This window comes from Mustela nivalis (assembly GCF_964662115.1).
Source record: "Mustela nivalis genome assembly, chromosome: 13".
In the NCBI taxonomy this organism is placed as follows: domain Eukaryota; kingdom Metazoa; phylum Chordata; class Mammalia; order Carnivora; family Mustelidae; genus Mustela; species Mustela nivalis.
Genome location: NC_139032.1, coordinates 2,683,388 through 2,695,138, shown reverse-complemented (window position 1 = coordinate 2,695,138; position 11,751 = coordinate 2,683,388). Strand labels below are relative to the sequence as shown.

Sequence of the window (11,751 nt, the reverse complement as noted above, 5' to 3'; positions counted from 1 at the left end):
CACAGCCCTTGGCATGGGCACCCCCAGCCTGGCGCACCCCGCAGCTCACCAGGCATGTTTCTGAGGACAGTTTGGTGGGATGCGGGATATGGGGGCGGGGGGCGTTCAAGAGAAGAAGTGAGACTATACCACGGGCAGCATGGAGCTTTGGTCTCACATGAAGTTCCTTTCCGTCGTGGCTAACAAGCTCTTCTGTCCTTGTTCACCCACTACCTCCACCGCCAGGACCATCACCCTGTCCTGGGCTTTACTGTTGGCCAGGACGCCCACAGGGCTGCTCTTTGCCCACACATCTTATTTCTCCTTGTTCCGAGGGCCCTGGAGCCTGGGGTCTCTCACACACGGGACCCTTAAACATTTAGGCTAAGGGATGTGTCATGCTGTGCCTTCCCCCAAAGCACTGTGTGTGGGCTGAGCCTTGTCCCCAAATCCACAGGGGACAAGGGCTGAAGGCCCTTATGCCTGGTGGGACTGTCTCTGGAAATAGGGTTTCTAGGAGGTAATTTTGCGTGAACAAGGTCCCGAGCTGGTAGGATGTAGCTTTATTAGAAGAGGAGGAGGGTTCTCTCTGCCAGGTGGTGACACACCAAGAAGGTGGCCGCCCAGAAGCCAGGAGGGGGCTCCCCAGAACTTCACTCTCAGACTTGCAGCCTCTAGGGCGATGAGATACAAGTTCTGCTGTCCCTGTCTGTGTAGCTTTGTTCTGGCAGCCGGAGGGGACTGCACACACTGCCGCCTTCTCTCTGTGCTTCAGACCATTGGCGGGGGCAACACAGGTGCTTCTAGAATCATCTGAAGCATCCCTGGGAAGCCGTTGGTGGGGCCAGGGAGCACTTCCTCAGCCCGAAGCCACCGTTTTGACCAAGTCTAAACATGAAGGTGTCCATGGGAAGCCAGGCCCTGGGGGGTGACTTGCCCGTGGCCCCAGTGGGTCACCGAGAAAGCCAGACTTCTCTTCCTCACTTGGGCATCATCTCCCTGCAAGGGGCCAATCACCATTTTGAAAGTGAGTCACGAAGACCTCATGATACCATTCCCTAGGCACAAATGTTTAAATATGGGAAGATAAAGAACTCCAGTGTGACTATTGAAAGCCAGGAAATTCAGGGTGTAATATTGCACACCAGGATGTCTAATTTGTTTGCTATGCTGACCAGAGCATAGAGAATATTTGTGCGCTCATCAGCAGCGGTAGAAATCCACGAGTCATTATGTGTGCATCTTGGAGTGAAAAGAAAAAGTCCGTTTCATGTCAAGTGGGCTGGGGTCCCGTTTTCTTCGTGTGTTCCTCTGCGGTGTAGCATCCAAAGGCTTGGTGGAGAAGGGGTGCTCTGGCTGGGCTTCCCACATATGCTCGCTCAGAAAGAGGAAGTGAGACTATACCATGGGTAGCATGGACACATGTCTGTGGTGCGGAGTAGCCTCATTCAGAAGTGTGGGGAGCTTGCATGCTGACCACAGAAGGGCAGAGCCGTGGTCATTCTGGAGTGTCTATCCCGGGAAGCTTCGATGACGCGTGTGCCAGCCAGCCAGTGTCCGTTGGCAGTGCCCTGGCTGTGAGCCAACCAAGGTGTTTGGAAAGCAGAGCTGGATACTGGTTAAAGGCTCTGGGCAGATTTTATTTCGTACTGCTGTGGTGGGGAAGGAGCTGAGCTCAACTCTGAACACAGGCAGACTTGGGGTTTACCACCAAGGGAGAGGGTGGGGTGGGGTCCGTGGATGGAAAGCCGCTAAGAGGAGACCCCAAGGGCAGGGGACTGTTGGTGAAGGTAAGCCAGGTTGATCAGTTCAAGGATGCAGGACTGGCTTAACAGGCAGGGGGCAGGGAGGGTCGGGGGAACCACCAGGCAAGAGGAGGACTCAGGAGAGTCTGATCATCAGACAGGAGGACATGCAGAAGAGACTGCTTCAGTCTGGGTGAGGACTGTGTGACAGGGCAGAATAGAGGTCACAGACTGTTCAGAGTGGTGGCAGAGTGCAGGGAGAGGGCGCTGGCGGGTGGGGGGGGGGGTGGAGCGAGCCCAGAAGGCCCTCATGCTGCTGTTCACAAGCAACAGGAGTGGGAGCACTGTCCAACTTGGCCGTGGTTATCTAGGGCATAAAGCTGATTAGCAGATGCCCGGAAGGAGGTCCAGTATGAACTGACCTGAAGCGTCCCAGCTAGGATTAGGGATGCCTAATCCTGGTTCTGGGATTCCATGTGTGGCTGTTCCTGAGTTAGGTGGTGGAAGGTGTGTAGGAGACTGGGTTCCAGCAGCGGTGGGGTGGTGGGGGGGGGGCTGTGCCTCCTCCTGCCTCTCATGGCCCTGTAGCCCCCTCCCACCTTAAGGAGTAGCCAGCGGGATGGGGTCCTCGGCCAATGACACAGGCTCACGTGGCAGGAAGGGCCCTTGAAGACTGGTGGAGCCCTGGACTGGTGTCCTTTGCTGGCCACAGGACTTCTTGAGGGCAGTCCTCTCCACACATACACACACATAGAACAGCCACAGGAGGGTCCCCGGGGGAGAAGGGGTGTTCCCCCAGATCGCCCCTCCCTGGGAGAATGCCCAGGCTTCACCACGGTCTCAGGAAGGCTCCCACAGCAGGACGCAGTATTTATACACATACCTGGAAACTTCCCCCATAGGAGGGTGTCAGTAAAAGGAATGTTCTTTATTTTCACCGTTGAGATAAAAGGAAGAAAGCCCAAACAGGTCCAAATAGTCTCGATGACATTTAGAATTTAGGGGCATTCCATTCTGCCTGAGTTTTGACAAAAGTCAGACCTCCACGTGCAAGGGCCTCCTCAGCCATTTTTCTGCGGGTTGCCTAGAAGTTACCCAGGCGCTGCTTGGAGGGGCATGGGTCGGACAGAACGTCATGGGGCTGGGATCCCGCCCTAATGTGCATGTTTGATGTTCTGCATGGTGAAGTTTTTGCATTGATTTTGAAGTTTTTAAAGTACTGTCCTAGAATGTGACTTATCTTGGTCACTGAGTTTTTTGGCACTAAACCCCTTAAATCTGCTGCCTGCCAGAATGTCTTCACCCTCCGCTTCACCTGCCGCTTCCCTGCCCTTGCCCAGGCAGGAGCTGAAATTGCTTTGCTCCTGCCTGGGTCCCCAGGGCCCCCAGCGTGCCTGCTACATTAATACTGTCACTTCTTGAGTCAACGGGATGCTTGGGGCAGGAGCATGGGGTGCGGGGTGCGCAAGGAGTGGGGATCGGGGCGCAGAAGGGACAGTGGGGGAGGGGAGCAGAGACGGAGGGCTGGGGCGGTTCGGGGAGGGGCGACTGCGAAGCCGCGTGGAGGCACTGGGTGAGGAGGGACTGGGCGGAGGGCGGGCAGGGATCCCGGGAGGGTGTGGAGGGCGGAGGCGCGGGGGCGGCCCAGGCGGCTCCGCCTCCTGGAGGCAGGACTGCTGCAGACCCCGCGGCTTCTGGGTTGCGGGTGTCTGTGAGTGGCCCTACTTCCCCCAGCGCACACGCCCCCGCCCCAGCGAGAGGCGGAGGCGGAGGCCGAGGCCGGCTGGAAGAGCCGGGGGGCCCCAGGTCCCCGCACGGCACTGCTGCCCCGCCCCCCACGGGGATCTTCCGGCCGCAGGTGTCCGCCCCCACAGGGGTCTGTCCCGCGCAGGTGTCCCTCCTGTGCAAGCGTCCGTCCGGGGCAGGGGGCCGTCCCACGTGGCAGTTTGTGCGCTCCCGCGGGTGCCCCTCACCCCACCTCGGCCATGGTGGACGTCCTGGGCGGCCGGCGCCTGCTGACCCGCGACGGCGCGTGGGTGGAGGCCGAGGCTGCGCTGCAGAACAAGGTGGTGGCTCTGTACTTCGCCGCGGGCCGGTGCGCGTCCAGCCGCGACTTCGCACCGCTGCTCCGCCGCTTCTACGCCAAGCTGGTGGCGGAGGCGCGGCCCCCCGCGCCCTTGGAGGTGGTGTTCGTGTCGGCGGACCGCAGCGAGCAGGAGATGCTGGACTTCATGCGCGAGCAGCACGGCGCCTGGCTGGCGCTGCCCTTCTACGACCCCCTCCGGCAGTGAGTGGGTCGGGGCTGGGTAGCCCCCGGAGCTGCTCCCCTACCGCGTGCAGGCCTCTCCCCTGTCCCGTCCCTAGTGCTCGCCACTCCAGCCACCCGGCGGCTCCAGAGGGGCTGCCACCTCTCCCGGGGCTTGGGGAACCTTGCCTTGTTCCCCTTGCTGGGCCGGGCCGCTGAGGCTGCTGCAGGGGTCGAGACCCCCCCTCAGAGGGGCTCGGGACTTGGAGAGGAGTGTGGAAGCAGGAGAGGGAGCCTCAGGAGGCTTAGGTCAGAACTGGGGACACTGTGGGTGCTGCCAGGGTCAGTGGCCCTCAGGGGTTGGGGGGCAGCAGGGTCACCAAGGCTGGAGGAACGCCTTCCCTGCTGGCCTGGGTGCCGTTTGATTGTGATTTCCAAACTGTAGGAAGAACCAAGCCTGGAGTCCAGCAGAGTTCATGACAGAGGCCAAGAAAGTTCACCACGGAGAGGAGGGCAACAGTGGGGGGGTGAGGAGGGGGGCCTGCGGTGAGGAGCGGGATGCAGGACAGAGGAGGTAGGAGACAGATCGAAGGAAGGGGGAGGTGGGAGGGAGGAGGTGGTGGTGAGGAGGCAGAGGCCGGAGGGAGCCCGGTGCGGCCGCAGCAGGGCTGGCAGAGTGCAGTGAGCAGGACACCGATTGTCCCTTGAGGTCTGTGCTGTGGCAACAGCCTCCAGACTGGCGTGTACACAGCTCCTCGCAACTGTGTTACCCCAGCATCCCTGTAACAGATGTGGACTGAGTTTCTGGGTGTGTTTTCCAGGGTCACGCTTCTTTTCTCTGGGGGGTGTTAGTCAGTGTGGTGTAACCCCCCCCTCCCTTGACACACGGGGTGGGTGGTCGTGAGGAGGTGAGTCTCAAGACTTCCAGGTGGATGCCTCGTTCCGGGAAGGTCGATGGTTAGGGTACGTGACAGGGAAAGTAAGCCCGAGTGGGGATGTAGCGAGGATGGGTCTCAGGGATTTACCTGGCAAAAGAGGTGTTACCAGGTCTTTTCTAGTGGTAGCTGTGAAATGGCTCTCATCTGCTTAGTGCTCCAGTCACTTGCAGCTTTTGAGTGAACACACTCAGTTTGGAAGGTGACACTGTGACCGTGTGGGTAGTCGGGTAGAGCTGGGGGTCTGGGCAGAGCCTGCTTTGGGGTTTCTCGAGTGGTGATGGAGGCAAGGCGTTCACTGCCCAGTGTCACGGTGTTCCTGTGTCTCATTTGTGAGTTTGGAGCTGTGGTGGTGGTTGTGTGCCCCATTTCACAGATGCGCTGCCAAGGCACTGAGGGGGCCTGTGTTCCTCACTCTGGAACCTGACTTTATGCCCTGGTGCTTCCTTTCCTCTTCCTCTCCCCTCCAAGGGGTTCCAGGGGACCACGAGCCTCAGCCCTTCTGCTCAGCCTCGCCTGGGGAGGGCTTGGCCGGGTTCCTTCTGGTTCTCCTGGGATGTGGTCACAGCCCCTGAGGTCCGCTGCCTGCAGCCGAGCAGATCGGGGCAGGTGGCCAGCCTGGTCCCCGGAAGAAGCCAGCCTCAGTTTTCCTTCGGTGAGGTTAGCTCCTTGTCCTTCCACTTCCCAGATGGGACCTCATTAGCGCTCCTTGCAGTTTCCGTGGTGGGAAGTGGGTGCTTCCATGGGACTATTTGGAGCTGCACCCCGAGGTCTGCTCATTCCAGCCTGAATACACAGAATCAGATCATAGGCAACATGGAAATAGCTCGCACAGGGACGCCTGCAGGCAGCCTTTGGGGAAGTTTCTGGAGGTGTGTGGAACAAGGCACACTGTGTGGTGCCTGGGGAGGTGGGGCCAGGAAAGGAGTCACCTGGGCCCCACTCAGTTGGTCATGGTTCGGGACCCTGGGCTGTCTTCCCTCATGGCCACCCACTGCGACTGCTGACCTATTGAGTCCAGGATGAGGAGGAGAACTCACACGGGGGTTCCCTGGGCATGGCCAGTGGCCCTGATGGCTGCTGGGCGACCACAGCCCTCCTTCCTGGGCACATACTTGCTTACTGGCGTCCCCGCAGCTGGTGCCTCTGAGCAGCCTCGAGTGTAGGGATGACAGTATGTCCCGTCTTCCTGCTCTTTGTTACCAGCCAAGTGCCCGAGCCTCCAGTTCCGAGTCTGCCAGCAGGAATTCCTGTCTTCCACTGTCACGTGCAAAATCCACTCCATGGCCATTTTCATGCAAGTTATGATCGCTCTGATACTTCAGCAGGCCCCTAGTCCGCTCTGGCTTCGACTGCCCCCACCATGGGCCCCGGCAGATGGATGCCTCAGCGTCCAGGCTGACAGGTCTGCGTTGGACGGAGAGACAGTTGGCTGTGGCTTCATTTCTTGGGTAGAGAATGGCCCCATTAGAGCTGTCCCTTTGGTGGGGTCCAGTGGATGCCGCTGCTAAGCTTCTCAACAAGCCCTATGTTCCAGCTCCCCGGCCTCCTGAGTCAGTATGTCCCTGTCAGGTGCCGATTCTGCGGAGTCTGGTTTTCTCCTCCTTGCTACTTCCCTCACTTAGGCCCTGGACCACTGGCATATTCTCACTCATTCCCTCTGCCTCAGTGTCCACATCTGATGAACTCTTGCTCTGGAACCTGCCTCCTCTCGTCAAAGGCAGTCTGGTCCCAGCGGGGCTACCCTGGCTCTCTGGGGCTCAGTCCATGTTTAGTCTGCCCCACACTCACTCCTCTTGCCCAGACTGGCTGGCTGGTGTTCCAGAATACCCCATACCTTTCCCACCTCCAGAGCTTGTCCAGGTGCTGAAGCCCCCCTTCCCCGCTGGTAGCCCCTCCACATACCCTGGGGACGCTGCCCCCTGTGCCGAGTGCCTCTGAAGTCTCTAAGCTTGGGGAAGACCCTGTTCAGGGCTTGCTGCCTGTGGGCTGTGTTTCAGTGGGCGGCTGGAGCAACTGGAGAGATTTGCTGGGGGGGTGGGGAGGCAGGATGGGAAGAGGCTGGAACTGGGGTTGCTATGGCAACCCGGAAGGGGTCTTGCCAGGGAGGAGGAGGTGCTGTGTTTGGGGAATGGAGGGATCCGGGACTGCAACAGCGCCCGGTGCCCAGGGCTGGGGGGAGCTCGGATGCCCCCAGACAGTCACAGTGCTCCGAGTTCTCACACCGGCAACGTGCGCGCGGCTACAGGGCTCTCCTTTCCAAGCCACAGCCTGTTCACTGGGGACACAGTGGAGATGCTTATGAGCCTCTCCAGGTGGCTCCAAGGTTACAGTTGTCCCCAGGTGGAGGCTGCCAGGGCGGGGATTTGAGGGCCCAGAAGGCTGACTCTGAAGATATTCTGGAGCAAATGTCTATTCCAGACTCCACCTCACTCCCCTAAGCCTGGCTTGCTTTGTGCCCCCACCAGTGGTGTCAGAGCTGGTTTTATGTTGCGAGGGATGAGAGCACAGCAACAGCTCAGATCTTAAACAGCGAAGGTTGTTGATCAGCTTAACTTCACCCCGTAGCCAGGAGCCAGTGTCGAAGGGGTAGGGAGGCCGGTGAGGGCCGTTTCTTCGCGTTTCTGCCGTGTGTGCTCCCGTGCTCATGCTGCCCCCTGTGGCCACCGGGCACATCCAGTCCCTCCTCGAGGGATCAGAAGAGCTGCTGCATCTCTGGCTGCACCCCTCACACCTTCTCTTCCCTGGCACACACGAAAGTGCTCTGCGGAGGCTCATGGGTTCTAAGTCTGCTGGGTACCCATCCCGGGCCTGGTTAGCCGAGCCATTGGACAGTAGCCTAGCTGGAACTGGCGGGGGCTCCGCATCAATAACAGCTAGTGTTTTTTGAGCATTTATGTGCCGATCCCTTAGTGGTGCTGTACGTCTGTTTATCATCTCACCCTCCCAATAACCCAGGCAGAAGGGTTCCGTTTTTCCCATGGTGTAGGTGAGGACTCTGGGGTGCAGGGAGGCCGGCTAGCTGGCCCCTGTGACTCAGCTAGTTCATGCCAGAAAGTGCAGGGCTGCGGAGGGCGGGCAGCAAGCCCCAGGCTCTACCACCCAGATTGTCAAGGGCGTGTTCTCAGCTTCCCTCCTTGGGCTGCCTGGATGGTGGGGGCAGGGTGGGCTAGGGGATGCAGGAGACTGGCAGGCCTGAACCCCTGCGGGATCGTGGGCTCCACCCCCACCAGCAGGGGCAGGAGACTCTCCCCGCCGAGGTAGCTGCTGCTGGTCGGGTCACCCCATGCCCAGAGCCCCACCTGGCCGGCTTGTGGGTGCAGAGTCAGGAGTGTGTGTGGGCTCCGCCAGGAGAGGCCCTCACCACCCTCTAGGGCGCCCCAGGGACCCCTAGCCTTGGGGGTAAGCCCCATCGGGACCATAGTGAGACGGTGGGCACGCTGCCCACAGCAGAGGCCCAGACAGAGCCTATCAGCCCCGGCTGCGGGACGGAGCCTCTCATGGGCCACTGCTGTTTGCTGCAGCCATTACACCAAGGGCTACCGGGAGGTTCCTCTTTTCTTCATGTTTGTTTTATGCTTTGGGGGAAAGCTAATTTGTTAGGCATTTCAAATTTCTGAGGTTGTACAGGATTCTGAAAACACTGGGGGGGGGACGTCTCCCCCCCTTACCTGGGTGACACCTTGCACTACTCCCCCAGCCACTGCCCCAAGTTGCCAGAACTGCAGGCTGGTGAGCGAGGCCCGGGCTTGTCCCCCGGTTGCTGTCTCTCCACATCTGTGTCTTGGTTTGTTAGGCCCGGTGTCTGTGTCAGTAATGACCACATGTGTGTGGTAGCTGACTTGTTTCTCTCAGACATTTGTGACTCCTCATGCGAGTAACTAGGGGACACTGTGCAAACTGGCTTCTAGAAGCTGCTGGAGGGGTAGCCAGCCCAGTGTGGGGTTTTGGGGAACCTGCAGTCTGGGCAGCGGTGGGGTGTTGCAGGAGTGGGCGCACCCACCCGCGGGCCTCCACGAGCAGGTGGAGTCCGCTGCGGGCCAGGACCGGCCACCGCCAGACTCCCAATGCTCCCGTGTCTTCCTTTCTCCCTCAGGCGGTCCTGGCAGAGCCCTGCTCCACGCATCTTCCCTGGAGCCAGGTCTGGTTTGTCTGTGACGTGTGTTCGGCGTGCCTTTCCCAGCATCTACCGTGGCGGCACTGGGTGCGCGTCTTGGATCAAACACATGGCTCGTCTACACAGAGACTTGTTCAGAAAAGTATTTAAGACCACAGCTTTCTGTGTCTAATGGTGTCTGCAGCTGGGGGTCCAGAGGATATTCTGCATTGTTCTCTTCTACTGGGGTTGTAGTCTGAGCTGCTGTTTTATGGGTAGAATACCGTTATTTAGTTTTTAAACTCATTCTAAAAATTGTTTTGTTTGGTTTCCAATTTCCAATTAGCACAGTTTCTGTGTGCTATTGATTATTTGAAACTTATTTATTTTTTAAAGATTTTTTAATACATTTGAGAGAGGATGAGCATCAGCAGGGGGAGGGGCAGAGGGAGAAGCAGACCCCCCGCTGAGCAGGGAGCCTGACGAGGGACTTGATCCCAGGACCCTGAGATCAGGACCTGAGTCGACGGTAGATGCTCAGCCAGAGCCACCCAGGTGTCCCTGCTTGTTTGAAATGTGTTAAGATCCCTTTGTGGCTGAGAGCATGCTGGTTTTGTCACTGTCTCGTGGATGTTTGAAAATGAGGCCATCTCTGTTGGGTGGAGATGGATACATTTTTTCCTGCTTGATTTAGGCTTGTGTTTGTTTGATCTGGGAGCCGGAAGGCAGCAGGACGACTAGGCAGCAGGAGGACCGTGGTGGAGGGATCACGGGGAGGTGTGGCGCGGAGGCTCTCACGTGAATCTTCCCGTTCCGTGAAGACCATAGTCCTGAGGGGACGATCAGGGAGATCACTTACTGTTCGTGGGAGCCCTGCGCCTTGGGAAGTGGGGAGTGATTTCCCTCAGCCGCCCTGTCTTGAGGATAGCAATCCCGGGGAAGGTTATGGGGAAGAATCAAGAAGGTGGACGCTCCTTCCCATAAATGAACACAAGCTGTGAAAAGGTCTTACAGGGCTGCATCTGACAGGAAACAGAGACAAGACATGTGTCATAGCGTTAATCAGCCTGTCCTCGAGTTTGCTGGGCAGAAAGCCTCACATGGCTTTGCATTGGTCTAGAACTCACGGAGTGTTCACTTGGACTGCTGTGTGTCCCTGATACTTTTCCGCTTCTTGAATGTAGGAGGGATATAAATTGACGGGAGGTGTCTGTGGTTTTAGAATTGCACTGTCCAGTATGGTTGACACCCGCCACATGCGGCTGCTGAGATTTAAATTAGCCGAGATGAAAAAATCATTTTCTCAGGCCTGCAGGACCGTTCAGCCGCTCCGAGGTCCCACACAGCTGTGGGTTGGAGCAGCTCCGGTCTGGAGTCCCCCCTCCCTCCCGACGCTCCTCTAGCAGAGCCCTGGCTTAGGACCGGCCGGCAGCAGGGAGAGCAGGTGCAGAGGGCACCGAGGAGGGCGCGCCGGCCGGCCGGAGCAGAGGCTTAGCAGCGTCCGCAGCCCTCGGGGAGGCCCTGGTCCCCTCACACGTGCCCGTGGGGACCTAAGCGGCCCCTGCTGACCCCGCCCTCCCCACCTTCTTCTTCCCGCAGTGAGCTGAGGACCAGGTACCACATCTCAGTCACCCCCAGGCTGGTGGTTGTGAAACCGAGCGGGGAGGTCATCACCGACAAAGGGCGGAAGCAGGTCCGAGAACAGGGGCTGGCCTGCTTCCAGAACTGGGTAGCAGCCGCCAACATCTTTCAGAATTTCTCCGGATGACATGGGGGTCTCCAGGCCCGGGCAGGTGTGCAAGCACGGGAGAAGGGGAGCTGGCTGGTTTCCAATCTCTGCCTACCATGGAGGAACTCATGTCAGAGCAGGGGTGCGGACACCGCCCAGAAAGAATGCCCTCTGGCAGCCCGTGAGGAGTTCCTGTGATTATTAGCATAGCTTTCTCAGCGGGAGCTGGAGCTTGAACAGGCTCATGTGGAGCTCCTGGAAACATGTATTTATACCTGCTCTTCAGATGAGATGATACATTTATTGATACATTGTACATTTATTGATACATCGTCTGGAGCTCTGTTTATGTTGGTGACTTGCTCTCACCCCTCCATTTATTGCCGAGGTTTGCAGAAGCCACATGCTTTAATAAAGAAACTTATTGCCACTGGAGCCCCTGATCTTCTTCCTTGCGGCAAACCAAGTAACCAGGCAAACCAAGTAACCAAGTTCGCTTGCAAGGAGGGAGGAGTGCTGTGGGAAACCGTTCTCAAACGCTTGGTTCTGTGTTTCCAAGTCCCTGAGCTTTTCCAGGCTGTGTCTGCATCTTCAAGATCCGATGTGCGTCTCTGAGGGGCTGCTGGTGGATCCGGGAAGCAGAGGCCCACGCGCTATCTTTGCAAAGAAGAGGAGGAGGTGGTCTGTCTGGGGTTCCTCGCCAGCTCCTGCCTCCCCTTGTGCTCATGCGGCTGGGATCCAGAAATACCGGGTCCCCTCTGGCCCAGTTCCCACCTGCTCCCTGGCCGGGACCCTCGGCTGAGGGTTTGCGGCGTGGCTGTCTCAGAGGGCACCACACAGACACACCATGTACTAAACACACACCATAGGACACACACACACACACTGCACAGACACACATGCTACAAACAACACATGCACAGCACACACCCCAAGTGTGTTCCCTGAGTCGCTTTTCACCTCCCTCCTCTGTAGGCTTCTGCTCTGGGTTCATGGATACACAGAAAGCGTGTGGTGTGTGT

General features: G+C 58.4%; 1 protein-coding gene across 1 annotated transcript; it reads left to right on the top strand.

Annotated features, from left to right (window-relative positions):
* Window positions 1–3,432: 3,432 nt before the first annotated feature.
* Window positions 3,433–11,153, top strand: NXNL2 (nucleoredoxin like 2). Its single transcript, XM_082697145.1, has 2 exons — window positions 3,433–4,011; window positions 10,600–11,153. The coding sequence occupies exons 1-2, from the start codon at window positions 3,710–3,712 to the stop codon at window positions 10,766–10,768; spliced, it is 471 nt and encodes a 156-aa protein (XP_082553271.1). The 5' UTR covers window positions 3,433–3,709; the 3' UTR covers window positions 10,769–11,153.
* The last annotated feature ends 598 nt before the right edge of the window (window positions 11,154–11,751 follow it).

What these genes read in the sequence shown, in the direction of transcription:
- NXNL2 (XM_082697145.1), top strand. Translation starts at nt 3,710, where the DNA reads ATGGTGGACGTCCTGGGCGGCCGGCGCCTGCTGACCCGCGACGGCGCG. An exon ending in TTCTACGACCCCCTCCGGCA is followed by an intron (nt 4,012 to 10,599) that starts GTGAGTGGGTCG and finishes TTCTTCCCGCAG; the next exon opens with TGAGCTGAGGACCAGGTACC.